This window comes from Schistocerca gregaria, chromosome 11 (assembly GCF_023897955.1).
Source record: "Schistocerca gregaria isolate iqSchGreg1 chromosome 11, iqSchGreg1.2, whole genome shotgun sequence".
NCBI classification, from domain to species: domain Eukaryota; kingdom Metazoa; phylum Arthropoda; class Insecta; order Orthoptera; family Acrididae; genus Schistocerca; species Schistocerca gregaria.
In genome coordinates this window covers 26,166,669-26,184,480 of record NC_064930.1, presented here as the reverse complement: position 1 = coordinate 26,184,480, position 17,812 = coordinate 26,166,669, and the positions used below count along the sequence as shown (strand labels likewise).

The window sequence follows — 17,812 nt, the reverse complement described above, 5'->3', positions numbered from 1 at the left end:
AAGAGGGAATTTGCCATCTAGTTAAAATGTAGTATAAATGCTTAAAACTGAACAGTGATTCTGTAGAGAAGTGAAACTATTTTCTAGTTTTAAGATTTTTCTAATAAATTTGCCTTAATTATTCAAGTACTACTTTTTTACTGTCTAAAGTCCACTACTTTTCAAATAGTCTTTGAATCAGTTCCACAAGTCAAACTGTTAAGAATATCCAGGTATCACAACAGAAGATAACAATGTACAATATTCCTTTGAATAACTGACAAATGAAGGTCTGTGAGCTACCAAAGATTTAAAGTTTGTAAGTATCTCAACCAAATAGATGTTTTAAATTCTACATAGACATTTGGCTAAGAGGGAGCTTTGGCTACTGGGTCTATAGCCTATAAAACTTCAGGAGTTACTTCATTGAGGCAAACAGAGTACTGCTACATTATTCTGTTTAATTCCCACTTTCCTCCTTAAACAAGGCCCTTTTCACTGCTTCTCCTGTTTCTTTCTTTTTTTTCTTTCTATCTATCTATCTTTCTTTCTTTAACTGTTTTTTAACACAATCCTGTCTTCAGACTTTTCCAACCTTTTTTCCATGGACACATATGATCAAATGACTTACTTATACATGTTCACTGTAGTGAACACAAACTACCAATAGTTTAGTTTTAAATGTAACCGATAGCCACACAAATTGGCATGTTACTTCTGTGATTCTGAGAGGTGTGCCAGTCCTGCACTGAATCCACCCAGTACATTAACAAAGGGCTGGAGTGACAGCCATCCTGGATATGGAGTTTAGGCAGTTTACCACATCTGATTAGGTGGCTTGTACTACATTCTTACATAATTTTCAAACATTTAAAAACTTTCTCAAACTTTTACATGGGATAACATTGGAAACAGACATACAGGGTACACTAATTCCCTCTCATTTCATCTGGGAGAGGAGAGGTTAGCAGGAAAGGCATCTGACAGGCTGTGTTCACAGGGACATGAACATGAAAATACAATGTACAGGCTGGTTTACTCCTCATACTTAGCTCATTTTATTTCTTTTTTGTGAAAACAGCTTCAAGTGTGATGCAAAGTGGCATATTGTTGCTATATAAAAAGTATTTACTCTAGACTGAAGTGTGATACAATTCTTCTTCCAGCAAAACAGTTTTGACATATTGGTTGCATTTCATATGCAGTAACATAAAGTACACAACATGCAAAGTATATAGTGACCACACTTTTCACTGGAAACTGTCCAAATTACATGTGGTAGGCCTTTTTAATTTCAAACATTTGTAACACTCACTCTCTCTCTCTCTCTCTCTCTCTCTCTCTCTCTCTCTCTCTATCTCTCTCTCTGCCTGTCTTTCTACTCAGTCCACAATATGCTTTAGATTAGAGTTGAAAGTGATACCTATTCATACTTGAGAGCAAATTACTTACAGTGTCTCCCACTTTTTCTGGAACTACAAGCCCAGCATATAAACAGATGAAACTGCCTTTTGGTGTGTCATGAAGAGTCCGTATTCCCCATCCACGGTTAGGAGTCATGAAAACCTGAATCTTACACTTCATGGGAAGTTGAACCAGCCTGTTAAGGCAAGTTGATGAGCACTTACATCTGAAAATAATAATGACAATAATATTAATGAAAAAATAAGATATTGTTACTGAAAGAACTGAATATCCAATGACTAAAAGATAGGGACTGAGGAGACAGTTTAGAACAAAATGGAAAGAAGCACTTGCTAGTTTCAGTGGTTCTTGTTACCTAACTCTGCTTAATGCTTTTTTATGGAATAAAATGTTATTTAAACATGGTTAGTAAGAGAGAGACATTAAGAGTTAAATGTTTTGGTAAAGATAAAGCTTACTTTCAATGGTGCCTGTCTGCAATTTGATGTGTCTTCTTTACTGTAAGTAGCAATCTGTGTTTTCCTACATTGTTGAATTCCTACCTGAACTTTAAATTGTTTAAAGCTTACTTCTTTTAGTTATAAAACATTCAGAAGTTCTCTCAGTTCTTACATATATCATTCTTTTCAGGGTAACAAATGCACAAAATAGGAACACAATTTTCAAACTACAGGGAATAATAACCAGAAATAATTGTCAAGGTCATTGTACAGATATTTTAAAAACATGGGGCATTTAACTGCACCATGTGAATATATTTACCAGTCAATTGTACACACTGGTAATTACTGCACAAACAGCTCTATCCATTTACCAAGAAAGAATAAATATGTAACTCAAGACACCATTTTCTACCAAGGAATAAATCTGTACAATAAATTATCAAAGGAGATCAAAGAAATTACTAAAACAGACTTATTTTAAAAGTCAGTTAAAAGTACCAGTTAAATTACTTAGTTAACACTTTCACATGGACTTGATAAAAATGTAATGCAAACAGTTAATAATAATGACAATAAAAAATCAAACATTCCACATAACACTTTCCTCCTATATTTCTTCTTTCTTCTTTCTTCTTTTCTTTTCTGGAAAAACTTACTCCCAAAGCTATGCCATGAATAATACTAATGCATTATCCTCTCTCTGAGCTCAATATTTCACTCATTATAGAGCGATACTAATGCAGTTTTTTTAGCTAGCAAATGAGGAATTGGAGTGCACAAAAGGGTCAGCTGATAGTGGGCGTAGTATTATGAGACAATGTGTGTCTGTAGTTAGCACAAATGAGAAATAAATGGAAAATGTTTATGGACAGTATTGCATTAGCCTTCTTCATTATTAAGTAACTTATTTGCAGACCAGTACTGTACACTAGGGATAAACCAAATGAGGTAATACTGCTTTAAACAGAGTGGTCTTATATTCAAGAGGGTAGAGGTCATCATTCAACCATCCTGATTTAGATCTTCTATTGTTTTACCAAATTATTTAAGCAAATGATGGAGATGGTTCCTACCATAAGGCCATGGTGAAATACCTATTCCATCCCATTCATACTACACCTGATAAGTCTGTAAAAGCCTGCAAACATGAATTTCTTTATTTTTGTTCTTCTTAAATTATAATACCAAGACATGTGCAATAGTCTTGTAAAAGGGATGTACAGATGTCTACTACTACTACTACTACCTATTGTATGTGTATTATGGTCTGCAGCCTTTGTTTTTTATTTGGAATTCATTGAAAGTTTTCCCTTCCCAGTGTATTGTACCTATGTACATTACTGCTTGTTACATTATATTCTGGATTTTGTTTTACAAATATTATTACCTGCTCGATGTACATAGACTAGATGGTTAGTACAGTATACTTTCTCAAGATTTCTCTACAATGCTCACCTCTGTTTACCATAGCTACCACTCTTATTGTCTTTTGTTTGTAGTCTGAAGAGCCTGTTTGTATAGACAACTGGTGCTCCATCCCATATCTCAATAGCATACTGAAGATGTGGATGTATCACTCTGAAGTATATTTGTCTCATGCTATCATGGTCCAGGAAGGCTGAGGCCCGTTCAGTAGGTACACATTTGTAGTGATTTTCTTACAAATGTGCTCTCTATGTTCTTCCATGACAGGTGTTCAACAAATTGTGTTTCTTTGTGTAGCTAAGGAACAATGCAGGTCTAAACTATTTATGTTCTGATTACAGTTAAGCACAAATTGCATTGTCACTGTCTTCTCTTTAGTTATGAGTAACTCATCTGCAGTAAGACAACTGGACAGAAAATTACAATTGATTTCATTATGGTTGATAGTAGTTTGATTATCATGGTCACAGGTTACAAATGATATATCATCAGCATAGCTTAGAACCTTGCAGTTTTGGGGTTTAATTATATAGATAATGTACACAGGAAACATAAAAGCCCTGAATACTCTTCCTTGGGGCACAAGACATTGCATTGAAGTATATTGTGGGTTGATTTGGTCGTTACCAACTGTTCATTCCTTTTATAAGTTAGTGTGACACACAGTTTCCTGTCTTTCAAATAGGAGGTTAGTAGTTATAAGGCTACCCCTCATAACTCATATGCTTCTAATTTATGCAATAAAATTGTACGGTTACCAGTAACAAATCATTCACTTATTTCCAGGAAGGGCCTCTTACCTCATCTCCTTCATCTAGTTTGTTTAATATTTGATGTATAAAAATTGCTACTGCTGAAGCACAGTAGATCTTCATTCCCTAAAACCATATTGTAGATTGTTAAATAGATTATGTTTGATGAAATATACCTGAAGTTGATTTAATATTACTTTCTCTAATAATTTTCCATGCTCTGAAGTTAATGAGATTGGCCTATAGTTCTTCATGTTAGTTTTTATTCCCTTTTTATATACCCTGGTAGGATTTCAGTGATTTTCAAAAGATCATGGAATTCTTCATGACAGAGAGAGATACTTGTTAGATGTGTCAGAGGATTCACTAATTCTCCTCAAGATTCCTGTAGCAGTTCAGGTTAAATATCATCCCAACTAAAAGACATTTTTATTACCACCACCATTCAATCCCACAGAAATCAATAAAGAAAATGTTTTGAAATTGTATCTAACAGCAATTAATATCCACAAAATGTTGACTGTACAGTAGTTCATAAAGAATATATCATTTCCAATTTGCTAGCTGGAGAGGCAAAGGCCTATCTCAGTTATGATTCTGTCCAAGTTGAAGAAATAAATAACATTCAGTTGCATGCATAAAATTCTTGAACTCTATTGATCTATTCAGTTTACCACCTCATATAATGACTTTACAAAAAAAAAAAAAAAAAAAAAAAATGATATTAGCATGTCAATTAGAAATATTGATGCTAATCATGGATTAATTAATTATGCAATATTAGGTAACTTCTTAGGTGATTATGTCATCACTGCTAAATTCATTGACTCCAATAAAAATGTGGTCATGTCATGCATTAGCCTCACACTTTCTGATCCAACCACGTGCTTCCAAATATTTATTTATTTACTTAGCATCCCATAGATCACACATGTGATAGGATTTGTCATTTGATTACATGTAAAACATAACAACACATACACATAATAAATGGACAAACATATACATACAGCAAAACAAATTACATACACATAGTACATAAGTAGTGTACAAGAACTTATTACACAAAAACAAAAGTGCGTGCTCATGATAAACAATTATAGATCATGAACTATGCCTTATACACAAAACGTATTACAGATATTTAACAGATTTTTCATAAGTACCATAATTACGAAGTTGGAAATGTAATTAAATTAGTTTGAATTTTTAAAAAATAGGTACAGGTTTCAATCCACAGTCTGAGACAGGTAGTCATTTACACTGTAGTAGCATTTTTCCATAAAGCATTTTTTAACTTCATGCTTGAAATTATTTTTGCATTTCAATTCTTTAATTTGAGATGGAAGTGCATTTAAAAGCTTTATTCCTAAGTGGCTAACATGTTTCTGACTTATAGTTTTTGCTACATAGGGAATGTGGAAGTCTTTACAATGCCTTGTATTGTGATCATGGTAGCTTGAGTTGGTTTGGAGATCACAGTTATTTTTACTGATCATTTCTAGGCATTTAAAAATATATATCGATGGTATTGTCAGTTTCTTTAGTTCCATTTCCCAATGATATTTGCCTTCAGGAATGACCATTAATTAAAGACAAGGTCAGATGCTTTAAACAGCAGGATTGTATTTATCAAAACATGTTTCTTCACCTATACAGTTATATGTGGTTTATTAATGAATTCACACATTCAGTAACATTTATGTTTGTGCTAAAGACACATTCAGCCAAAAAGGATAACATGATCATATTATAACTGCTAGTTTTCAAAGACGTTTTGTAAAATAAACAAGTTTTGAACAATAAAATTAATGGGGCAAAGACTATACAGATTCTTTTTTTACAAGAGACAAACAATTGTTACTACTATTCAGAATATAATAGTTTTAACAATAAATACTTGCATTCACTTATTTCTCAATTACTATACTATCTATCAGTGACTCATCACGATAATAGTGTGAACTATTCACATGGGTCAACTAATATCCCACTTCCAATTTGTAGTATTTCTGGTAGCAATTATTGTAACTTTACCTTCAACATTTTAATGAGACAGTTGGTACCCATAACAGCTGCTCATATCTGCCACAGCTTTTACACCAGATAAACCACCTTATAGTGTGTGACTGGGGTGGTGGTGGTTAGTGTTTAACGTCCCGTCGACAACGAGGTCATTAGAGACGGAGCACAAGCTCAGGTTAGGGAAGGATTGGGAAGGAAATTGGCTGTGCCCTTTCAAAGGAACCATCCCGGCATTTGCCTGAAACAATTTAGGGAAATCACGGAAAACCTAAATCGGGACGGCCGGAGACGGAATTGAACCGTCGTCCTCCCGAATGCGAGTCCAGTGTGCTAACCACTGCACCACCTCACTCGGTAGTGTGTGACTGCATGTGTATTATACTTTCTGGTCATTCCTGCTCCCACCCCCCCCCCCCCCCCCCACCCCCTTCCTCCTCACCAGCCACACCTTAACCCATCCTGCTTCGTTTGTTTACTTTTACCACTTTAACAGGGCAGAGTGCAACAACACTTAATACACGGACTTTCAGGTCAACTGGTAATTTTTCTGTAACTAAAATATTAGACAGAAACACACAATCTTCAAATGATCAACTTTTGAAGAGAGAAGTAATTTTTTTCCTCCCCTTTGTCACCCTCCATTTTGGTGCCATTATGATCAATGATCCACTGTTATCCAATAACCTTTTCTTGTTGTCATTGTTCAGCTTTCTTTAAATATTTCATGAGGCACTTTATGTTGTCATTGTAATTTTTGTACATAGATAGTGAACGGCAGCTGATAATTCCCATTCATAACAACATTGTACACCAAATATCTGACTAAAGCATTTAGTTCAATATTATCTGGTATTTGTAATGAATCCATAATATACTGAGCACCAGAAATGCATGTCTGATACTAGCAGTGCAAGCAATTAGTAGAGAATTTCTGTTTGCACTCTCTAAGTAAAAAATGCTGCATCCACCTCAAGAGTCTGACACACTTCTTTATGTTAACTGCAACAAAATGATATTGGTCTGTTTGCCTTGATTTACAGCTCTTCATCTACAGTGCAACAATAACTAACAGCAGAGCATTCATATCTCAGACACGATGCATCCACTAACGTATCAAAAGGTCAGCTCACCCTCTAAGGGAGGTGAATTTAATGTCACATTTCCTCCAGTTCCTGACCACTAACCTGGATAGGCCAGGGTGCAATTTACATTTTAAGATAGATGGTGGTCTCTGGTATCCACATATCAAATGTCTCATTACAAACATGAACATTCTGCTACATCTCAAGTCCTACAGACTGTTTTCATACAGGTTAGGTTAGGTTAGTGTGTTTTAATGTCCCGTTGACAACGAGGTCATTAGAGACGGAGTGCAAGCTCAGGTTAGGGAAGGATGGGGAAGGAAATTGGCCTACCCTTTCAAAGGAACCATCCCGACATTTGCCTGAAATGATTTAGGGAAATCATGGAAAACCTAAATCAGGATGGCTGGAGACGGGATTGAACCATCATCCTCCCGAATGCGAGTTCAGTGTGTTAACCACTGCGCCACATCACTCGGTTTTTCATACAGGCACTGATAAACACTTGACCTTCTGCTTCAAAATATTTTATTAGTCTTTAATGGCTGAAAAATACCACAATTACAGGATACATCTACGAATTTGTATTTATTCCATAAACATGAACAGAAGTCTAATTAATTAAATAGCTCATACAACAATGTAGAGACAACAGAAACTAACTGTAAATTACATTATATATGTGACAGTAAATTACAGCAAAATACAGCATAATGAGCTCTCATATTTACATCTACATCTACATTCATACTCTGCAAGCCACCCAACGGTGTGTGGAGGAGGGCACTTTATGTGCCACTGTTATTACCTCCCTTTTCTGTTCCAGTCGCATATGGTTCGCGGGAAGAACGACTGTCTGAAAGCCTCCGTGCGTGCTCGATCCTCTCTAATTTTACATTCGTGATCTCCACAGGAGGTATAAGTAGGGGGAAGCAGTATATTCGATACTTCATCCAGAAACGCACCCTCTCGAAACCTGGCGAGCAAGCTACACCACGATGCAGAGTGCCTCTCTTGCAGAGACTGCCACTTGAGTTTGCTAAACATCTCTGTAACGCTATCACGGTTACCAAATAACCCTGTGACAAAACGTGCCGCTCTTCTTTGGATCTTCTCTATCTCCTCCGTCAACCCGATCTGGTACGGATCCCACACTGATGAGCAATATTCAAGTATAGGTCAAACGAGTGTTTTGTAAGCCACCTCCTTTGTTGATGGACTACATTTTCTAAGGACTCTCCCAATGAATGTCAACCTGGCACCCGCCTTACCAACAATTAATTTTATATGATCATTCCATTTCAAATCGTTCCGCACGCATACTCCCAGATATTTTACAGAAGTAACTGCTACCGGTGTTTGTTCTGCTATCATATAATCATACAATAAAGGATCCTTCTTTCTATGTATTCGCAATACATTACATTCGTCTATGCTAAGGGTCAGTTGCCACTCCCTACACCAAGTGCCTATCCGCTGCAGATCTTCCTGCATTTCGCTACAATTTTCTAATGCTGTAACTTCTCTGTATACTACAGCATTATCCGCGAAAAGCCACATGGAACTTCAGACACTATCTACTACATCATTTATATATATTGTGAAAAGCAATGGTCCCATAACACTCCCCTGTGGCACGCCAGAGGTTACTTTAAAATCTGTAAACGTCTCTCCATTGATAACAACATGCTGTGTTCTGTTTGCTAAAAACTCTTCAATCCAGCCCCACAGCTGGTCTGATATTCCGTAGGCTCTTACTTTGTTTATCAGGCGACAGTGTGGAACTGTATTGAATGCCTTCCGGAAGTCTAGGAAAATAGCATCTACCTGGGAGCCTGTATCTAATAATTTCTGGGTCTCATGAACAAATAAAGCGAGTTGGGTCTCACACGATCGCTGTTTCTGGAATCCGTGTTGATTCCTAGAGAGTAGATTCAGGGTTTCCAAAAACGACATAATTCTCGAGCAAAAAACATGTTCTAAAATTCTACAACAGATTGATGTCAGAGATATAGGTCTATAGTTTTGCGCATCTGCTCAATGACCCTTTTTGAAGACTGGGACTACCTGTGCTCTTTCCCAATCATTTGGAACCTTCTGTTCCTCTAGAGACTTGCGGTACACAGCTGTTAGAAGGGGGGCAAGTTCTTTCGCGTACTCTGTGTAGAATCGAATTGGTATTCCGTCAGGTCCAGTGGACTTTCCTCTGTTGAGTGATTTCAGTTGCTTTTCTATTCCTTGGACACTTATTTTGATGTCAGCCATTTTTTCGTTTGTGCGAGGATTTAGAGAAGGAACTGCAGTGCGGTCTTCCTCCGTGAAACAGCTTTGGAAAAAGGTGTTTAGTATTTCAGCTTTACGCATGTCACCCTCTGTTTCAAATCCATCATCATCCCGGAGTGTCTGGATATGCTGTTTCGAGCCACTTACTGATTTAACGTAAGACCAGAACTTCCTAGGATTTTCTGTCAAGTCGGTACATAGAATTTTACTTTCGAATTCACTGAACGCTTCATGCATAGCCCTCCTTACGCTAACTTTGACATCGTTTAGGTTCTGTTTGTCTGAGAGGTTTTGGCTGCGTTTAAACTTGGAGTGAAGCTCTCTTTGCTTCTGCAGTAGTTTCCTAACTTTGTTGTTGAACCCCGGTGGGTTTTTCCCATCCCTCACAGTTTTACTCGGCACGTACCTGTCTAAAACGCATTTTACAATTGCCTTAAACTTTTTTCCATAAACACTCAACATTGTCAGTGTCGGAACAGAAATTTTCGTTTTGATCTGTTAGGTAGTCTGAAATCTGCCTTCTATTACTCTTGCTGAACAGATAAACTTTCCTCCCTTTTTTTATATTCCTATTAACTTCCATATTCAGGGATGCTGCAACGGCCTTATGATCACTGATTCCCTGTTCTGCACTTACAGAGCTGGGTGTAAGAAGAAAACCTCCAGAGACACTCACAAGAAATCACTTTTGTCTTACAATATTAATGGTTGCTACATGCTGCCAAGGTATGTCTGTTCCTTTTCAGAAACTAGAATCTTACATAGTGGTATATTATTCTCAGTTTAAGCTATCAAACACAGTTTGTTGCCAGTGTTCAAAAACTTGTGTATTATTGTACATCATTCAACATTAGTTGAATTTATGAGCTGAGTGGCATATCCTTCTAATTTTCAAATGCAAAATCATTACTGTAATGGTGCCATTCTTTTTTAATGGTACCACTGGGAAAAGTATTGGGCTGCTTATTGATTTTAGAAGTTCTGAAGTGTGCATGAAAACCATAGGAAAATTTATTTTATATCTCTGTTTATTAACTGCCATGATGAAGTGTTATTGGGACATTGATTTCAATATTCTAGTTGAGGTAAACTAGTCCTGCTACAGTCACTAATCTGGTTACTATGCAGTGTCGTAGCCTGGTATAAACTAAACCCATTCTGCTAATGACTGACAGATGTCAAACTGAGTGAGTGAGTACGTGAGTGAGTGAGTGAGTGAGTGAGTGAGTGAGGCCCTCCAGTCAGCAGAAGAGGCCAAAATACCGGCTGGCGAGACTGCACTGGCAGTGTGTTGCTTGTGGATGCGTCTCTGGCCTCTCTTGCAACAGGCACACTTGATCCAGTGTCTACTAATTGATCTTCATGCTTCACTTTGACGACCAGTGTGCTGGTGACAGCTTTTTCCAGCACATACATCGTGATACATTATCACAGAAAACATGTTACATATTCTAGATTATGACGATGACAATACTTTTCCATACTGTGCTGTAGTCTGTGATGCAAAACATCTATTTTTAACTGTAAGTTGATAACTGTATAATTTTCAATCACATAAAATAATACTTTTAATTATTGTCAAGCTATTTAAGATGTATTGGTAGAGTCAGTCCAGTAGTAGTTAACCATTGTCAAGCATATTTGTGGTTTTAAGTCTGCAGAAATTTTGTGAAGACTGGTATAATTTCACATTTTGTTAACATCAAAGTGAAGGCTTTTGCATGCATCAGTTTTGTAGTTAGAGCATTTTTTGAAGATAAAAATGCTCTCTGCTAACACAATTACATCAGCAGTGAAGTATATATGATGAGTTACAATCCAAAAACTTTGGACAGAAGTGGAAGTTAAGTTAAATTCAAGTAAACATAAAACCTACATTGCCTACTATTCTTAAAAAGCTGCTAAATCCTTATGTCAAAAACACATTGGCATAGTTCTGCAAATTAGAAAATACAACTCAGAATGGTTATATATGATGGAGTATGTTGGCTCCTACTGAAAATGTTGGACTCTTCACCCTAAGAGGTCTTCTTAAGTTCAGTCACAAAGGACAAAGGATAGCTACTTTTAAAAAAAAATCAATTCCACAGTATTGCAGTGCAGTGATTAGGTTGTGTGCAATTATTACATCAGTATGAACAAACAAGAACCAGTATTAAACAGTGGCGTAGGAAATGAATTACAGTATAATACAAGCTTTAGTTGGTCAAATAAAAGTTGGAAGATAATGCCTAAGTGTTCAAAATTAGGGGAGAATTCATGCTCTGAACACTCAATTAACAAAACAACAGGTATAAGGCAAGAAGAAAGCAAAAACAGCAAGTTAGACAATGAACTAAAGAAACAGTCAAGAGTTTAAAAAAATGAACTAAGTAACAAGATGCACTGTACAATACATGTCTTCAACAGTGAACTACATAACAGAACTGAACTTTTCAACAAAGAATTAAAAGGTGTACACTTAAATAATGGTTCTCACGATGCAGAGATAAAAGAGGATCTTAACAAACTTAAATCCATCTATGAACTAGAGCAAATTATTTAATTGGATATATAAAAAAATCTACTCATCAAGTGGCGGAAGAACACACACATAAAAGACAATTGCAACTGGCAGTCTTTCAGAGCCAGTGGCTACTTCTTCAGACAGAAGAAGGGTGAAGGAAAAGGACTGGAGAGGTCTAGGAAAATGGGTAAATTTCTAAAAGTCACCCAGAACTGTGGGTCAGGGGAGACTTCCCGTACGGGATTGGAAGGAAAGACTGATTGTTGGGGACTGCCTCAGATGAGATTTGCAGATCTGAGAGCTTAATGGTGGAAAAAAGGGCAATATGCAGACAGAGATTATGGCTTAAGCATCATGAGTTAATAAGAGTGAAAAACTATGTGCATTGTATCTAACAGTGGTGGGAGGGGGGTGGTAAAAATAGACAGTAAAGAACTAGAGCAGAAACATTTCTGTGACTGTGTTGATGTAGTATAGACTAAAATTGTAGAAGTACGATTAAATCTCATAAATAAAGCCGATAAAACTGCAAAAAATGTGTTCACAATATTATGAGGCAGGAAAATCAATTCTTGAAATTAGAAATAGCTCCTATGAAACAGAATCTCAAAGACAAACTTGAAACTTTCAAATGTACAGCAAATAATCAAATTTATGTAATTAATACTATGTTTTTGGAAGTACTAACTACAACTACAAATGTAGGTGCACACAAAATTAAGGTGCATCACATTGGTAGAAAATTTGTTGAATTACAAGACAATTTTGCTTTAAAAAGTTTTACTGTAGGTGTGTGGACCAATGTACCAACTAAAAATGTTCCTGAATACAATAAATTACACCCCATTCACTTTGTGAATTTCATGATAATTTTGTTTCTGTTATGACTTACAGGTTTAAAATAAAAACTGTAAAGAAATTTTTGGGTAGGGAAGGAATATTGTGGGCAAACCAAAACTATAATTCAGCTATGTCCTATAGTGAAATTGAAACAAGTTTTCTGAACCAATTCTGGTCACAGGCTACAGTTAAAAGAAATATGAATTAAAAACGATTTCAGTCATCTTTTTGTGTTTTATTAAGTACACATGCATTTCAGACCCCTGTCAGTCCATCATCAGGTGTAAATTTGCACATAATATCTGTGTTTGATTTACAAAATTCATAACCTAACATCAAACCTTTTCGTGACGGGAATATGCTTTTCACCTCATTGAAGAGAAAAAATAAAGCATGTATTAAGTAAAATTACACCTGATGATGGACCCATGGGGTTTGAAATGCATTGTGTACTTAATATAACACGAAAAGTTGTGACTTAAGGTGTTTTTAATTCATACCTCCAGTGAACTGAACACAGTCACATTTGAAACTGTGAAATATGGGTAAAATTAATTAAAAGAGAATTTTTAAATAGAGCAAACCACCCAGAGGGAAGTGTGAGCATGATGGAGGTTAGTGAAAAACGCCTTGAAAGACATTCATTTATATAGACCTTTTCATTTTTGATGAATAAACACAAATAGGTGCACTTCGTTGGAGATAATCAGGGTATGTGCACTCAGGTGGTTTATGGGACTGATGAATCTACTGAAGGATTTATTTATTTAATTTCAGATGCTGATGATTGGTTGTATTTTTTAGATTCATTTGTTCTGTGTATCATCTTCAGTTCCAGTGTATTGCCTGTGCAGAAGCTACTTTTTAACATTATTACTATGAAATATGTCACATATTTATTGAGAAACATCTTTCATGTACCACAGCATAAAAAATTTTATGCTTCTTTCTTTCCAGTTCTAGTAATCTTATTTACTCATTTTCTGTTGCGCATTTGGCCCTAATTTTCTTTCCATATATTTTACCGATTATTAGGAATGTAGCTGTTATTTGTATACAGATAAATTAGACAGCATGTCAGAGAGGAGTGAGAACCACAAATATTTTCCAGGGTGGCTATGGCATTATCAGTATGACAGATGGAGCCAACATTATAATTGTGGAAACTGTGGGAGACAGAAACAGAAATGGGACTGGAGACTTAAATAAAAACAGATCATGGAAAGGAAATCACAGGCCACATGATGACAGAAGACAAGGTCACAGGGGGAACATTCAGGGAAACTGAGGGTCATTCCACTGGGAGCCTGTTGGTTTGGGGGACAAATATTAATCAACAAAAAGGTAATAACTACAGAAAAAGATATATGGGAAAAGGAATGCAGGGTCATATATAAAGAATAACAGTGGAGGATACCAGGTGAATAAACTTTAGTTTGATATGGAATTTTGGGAAGCAGTGAACATTAAAGTGTGTAATGATAGAAAAACTAGTTATATTTGCAGTAATGAGGTACAACTGGATGCCTAAGTATTGATGAATTTCATTGTCAGTCGGATAATGAAGCATTGGAGGGAGAAGAGGTAGCTGATAGTAATTCTGATGAGCTTGGAATAAATACTTTGATCAACAATTAGTGAGTAGAAGTCATGGGTAACTCTGTTGGTTCTGATGCTAATGATCATGATTTTAGTAACAATGTATTAGGGATGAAGAAATTATTTCAGTTAGTTATAATAGGATTATAGGATTAATGAATAAATTGAAAATGATGACGACGATGATGATGATGTGGTCTAGAGTTTGATAAATAATTAGATGGTATGATTTATGTTACTATTAGAGAGAAAACACTGGAATATTATTGTTATAACTTCAAGTTGAGCAAATATATTTCAAGGAAGACGCAATACATGAAAGTCACAGATCAAGTAAACAGAGTAAGATGTGCGTACACTTTAACATTCAAATCATAACTGAGTCCAAGTCTAGCAGCCGCTGGCTGGCTGGCTGGCCGCTTAGGTGGCGCTGCTGCTGCATGGCTGGCAGACAGCGCTGCATGTAGAGGATGCGTGTAATTGTGCGGCGGCACTTTGAAAGATCGGTGAGTCACAACACTTTTCCACCCTTTGAATTTTTTGCACAGGTCTCGATGGAGGTGGCCTGTAGATTGCTAACATCCATAGGTGTTGTTTGACTGGCTGTAAAGTCTCAAGGAGGAGCCTTCACGTACGGGCGGAAGTGTCCCCAATGATAACGGGTCGAGATGACAGGAGACGTGGGGGTCGAATCTGCTGGAGCCCCGTGCACCAATCTGCCCGTTGCAGCAAGTCCGGTTGCTATAACAGGAGACATGGGCGATGTGTCTGCGTCCGTAGGAGAAGGAGGTGAGTAGAGTTGCTCCAACAGATGGTGGTCATCTGGTTCCTGTATGGGCACGTCTCCTGGTGGCGTCAGTTCTTGTGCTGGCACTGATATGATGGTGAGATGAATGCGTTGTGAGTAATGAGAGATTCGAGTGTCCCGAGAGACAGGTAGAGCCGAAGGTGGTGTAGCGGCATTCAGAACAGGAGCTGCCAGCACGTGAGGCCGAAGTTGGTCCAAATGATGCACTGCAACACCCGTGTCCATCTGGATTTCATACAGGCGTTGGCCACGGTGTCGTAAGAAGCGGCCAGGACTCCATTTTGGTCGCCTGACATATCCCCGTACCCATACAAGGTCATCGGTGGTGAACCGGCAATGCGAAGGCTTCCGCGCTCGTGAGCTGGAAGGCCGCAGAAGATGAAGCAGCCTGGGGGGCTGTCGGTCATGTAAGAGCTCAGCCGGGATGTGGTCGCCCATGGGGGTGAAACGGTAAGAAGCCAGAAATTGGAGAAGCGCATGATCAGCACAAGAAGTCAGGAGTTTCCTCATCTGAGCCTTAAATGCGTGGACCAGTCGTTCAGCCTCACCGTTTGACTGTGGATGGGGCGGAGGGGCCGTGACATGCATGACGCCATGACAGACACAAAAATCCACAAAATTGGAAGAGACAAATTGCGGACCACTATCGGTAACCAGAGTACAGGGAATGCCTTCCAAAGAGAAAGTGGGAGCTAGAGCATTGGTGGTAGCCGCGGTGGTAGGCCACGTGCAACGGACAATGAAAGGAAAGTTAGAGTAGGTGTCAATAACAAGAAGCCAGTAAGTGCCTAAAAAAGGACCCGCAAAGTCAGCATGAATATGTTCCCAGGGCTTCTCAGGCGAAGGCCACGGTGACAAAGATGACTTCAGGGTGGCAGCCTGTGACGCACAAGGGCCACAGGCAGCGACCACGCATGCGAATTCAGAGCTGAAGCCAAGCCAGTACACATGACAGCGCGCCAGAGATTTTGTGGGAGAGACACCCCAGTGCCCTTGGTGAAGGAGGTGCAAGACCAAAGCATGCAAAGATGCAGGTACCACAACACGCAGCGAAGCATTTTCGGTGGAAAGGAGGATAAAACCATCCCTAGCCGTGAGGCGGTAACGGAAAGCGTGGTAGTTCCACAACAGATCGGAAGTCTTAGCGGATGGATGATGTGGCCAACGCTTCTGAATACAGTGTAAAACCCAGGAGAGGGTAGGGTCAGAACCCGTAGCAGCCGCTAGCTGCTCCCCGGTGATGGGGAACCCGTCCATAACCCGCTGCTCGGCAACATCCAGGTGCAAATGCAAAAGTTTGTCCCTGTTGAATGCCAGATCAGGACCCATGGGAAGGCGAAACAGTGCATCAGCATTTGCATGTTGAGCCGGCAGCTGGAAATGAATCTCATAATTGAAATGAGACAAGGAAAGAACCCAATGCTGGAGGCGGTGTGCAGCCTTATTGGGAAGTGACATTGATGGATGAAACAAGGAAACAAGCAGTTTGTGATCTGTAACAAGATGAAATTTGGATCCATAGAGGAAAACACCATACTTATGAATAGCATGATTAATGGCCAAAGCTTCTTTTTCAATTTGAGAATACTTTTGTTGGGCATCTGTGAGCGTTTTGGAGGCATAATCAATGGGTTGTTCAGAAACATCAGAAATATGGTGTGCAAGGACTGCACCAACCCCACATTGAGAGGCGTCCAAGGCAAGAACAAGATGTTGGCCTGGTCGATAAGTAGCCAGGCATGGAGCCTGTTTCAGCATAGTATTCAATTTCTGGATAGCCGCATCGCGTGACGCGGACCGGTGAACAGACATGTTTTTATGCAACAAGCAATGCAACGGCTGAGCCACGGAAGCAGCAGACGGTAAAAACTTGTGATGGTATGCTATTTTCCCCAAGAAGGCGTGCAGTTCCTTAACAGATGTAGGGTGATGAAGGGCATCGATTGCAGCGACAGTTTGCTGAAGCGGACGAATACCATCCCAAGAGAGATGAAACCCCAAGTATGTGATAGATACCTGCAAAAATTTTGATTCCTGAAGATTACACCTAAGACCGTCAGTCTATAAGACATGAAAAAGTGTGCAGAGATTTTGAAGGTGTTCGTCAGTGGTGGAGCCAGTTACAACAATGTCGTCCTGGTAATTTATACACCCAGGGACAGTGAGCAATAATTGTTCCAAGAATCGCTGAAAGAGAGCAGGGGTGCTGGCAACCCCGAATGGCAATTGTTGGTATTTATAGAGGCTGGAAGGCGTGTTAAGGACCAGAAACTGCCAGGAAGCAGCGTCACGAGGAAGCTGATGATAAGCTTCTGACAGGTCAAGTTTAGAAAAATACTGGCCTCCAGCAAGTTTAGTGAACAATTCTTCAAGTCGAGGCATAGGGTAAGTGTCGATAAGACAGTGAGCATTTACAGTGGCTTTGAAATCACCACAGAGATGAATATCACCATTTGGCTTAGCAACGACAATGACAGGAGAGGACCACTCAATGGAAGTGACAGGAAGCAAGACCCCTGAAGCAGTGAGATGATCCAGCTCCCATTGGACCTGATCGCAAAAGGCCACTGGAATGGGCCGAGCCCTAAAAAACTTAGGCCGAGCAGTGGGTTTGAGTGTGATATGAGCTTCAAAGACGTTTGCAC

General features: G+C 38.5%; 1 protein-coding gene across 6 annotated transcripts in view; it reads right to left on the bottom strand.

Moving 5' to 3' along the window:
• Positions 1–17,812, bottom strand: part of LOC126295317 (histone-lysine N-methyltransferase eggless-like) — a 337,334-nt gene that overhangs the window by 23,861 nt on the left and 295,661 nt on the right. For all 6 annotated transcript variants that reach the window (XM_049987773.1, XM_049987771.1, XM_049987774.1 and 3 more), the window contains one exon: positions 1,432–1,609. In XM_049987773.1, the coding sequence (XP_049843730.1) occupies positions 1,432–1,609 (178 nt within the window). The remainder of the gene's footprint in view (positions 1–1,431; positions 1,610–17,812) is intronic.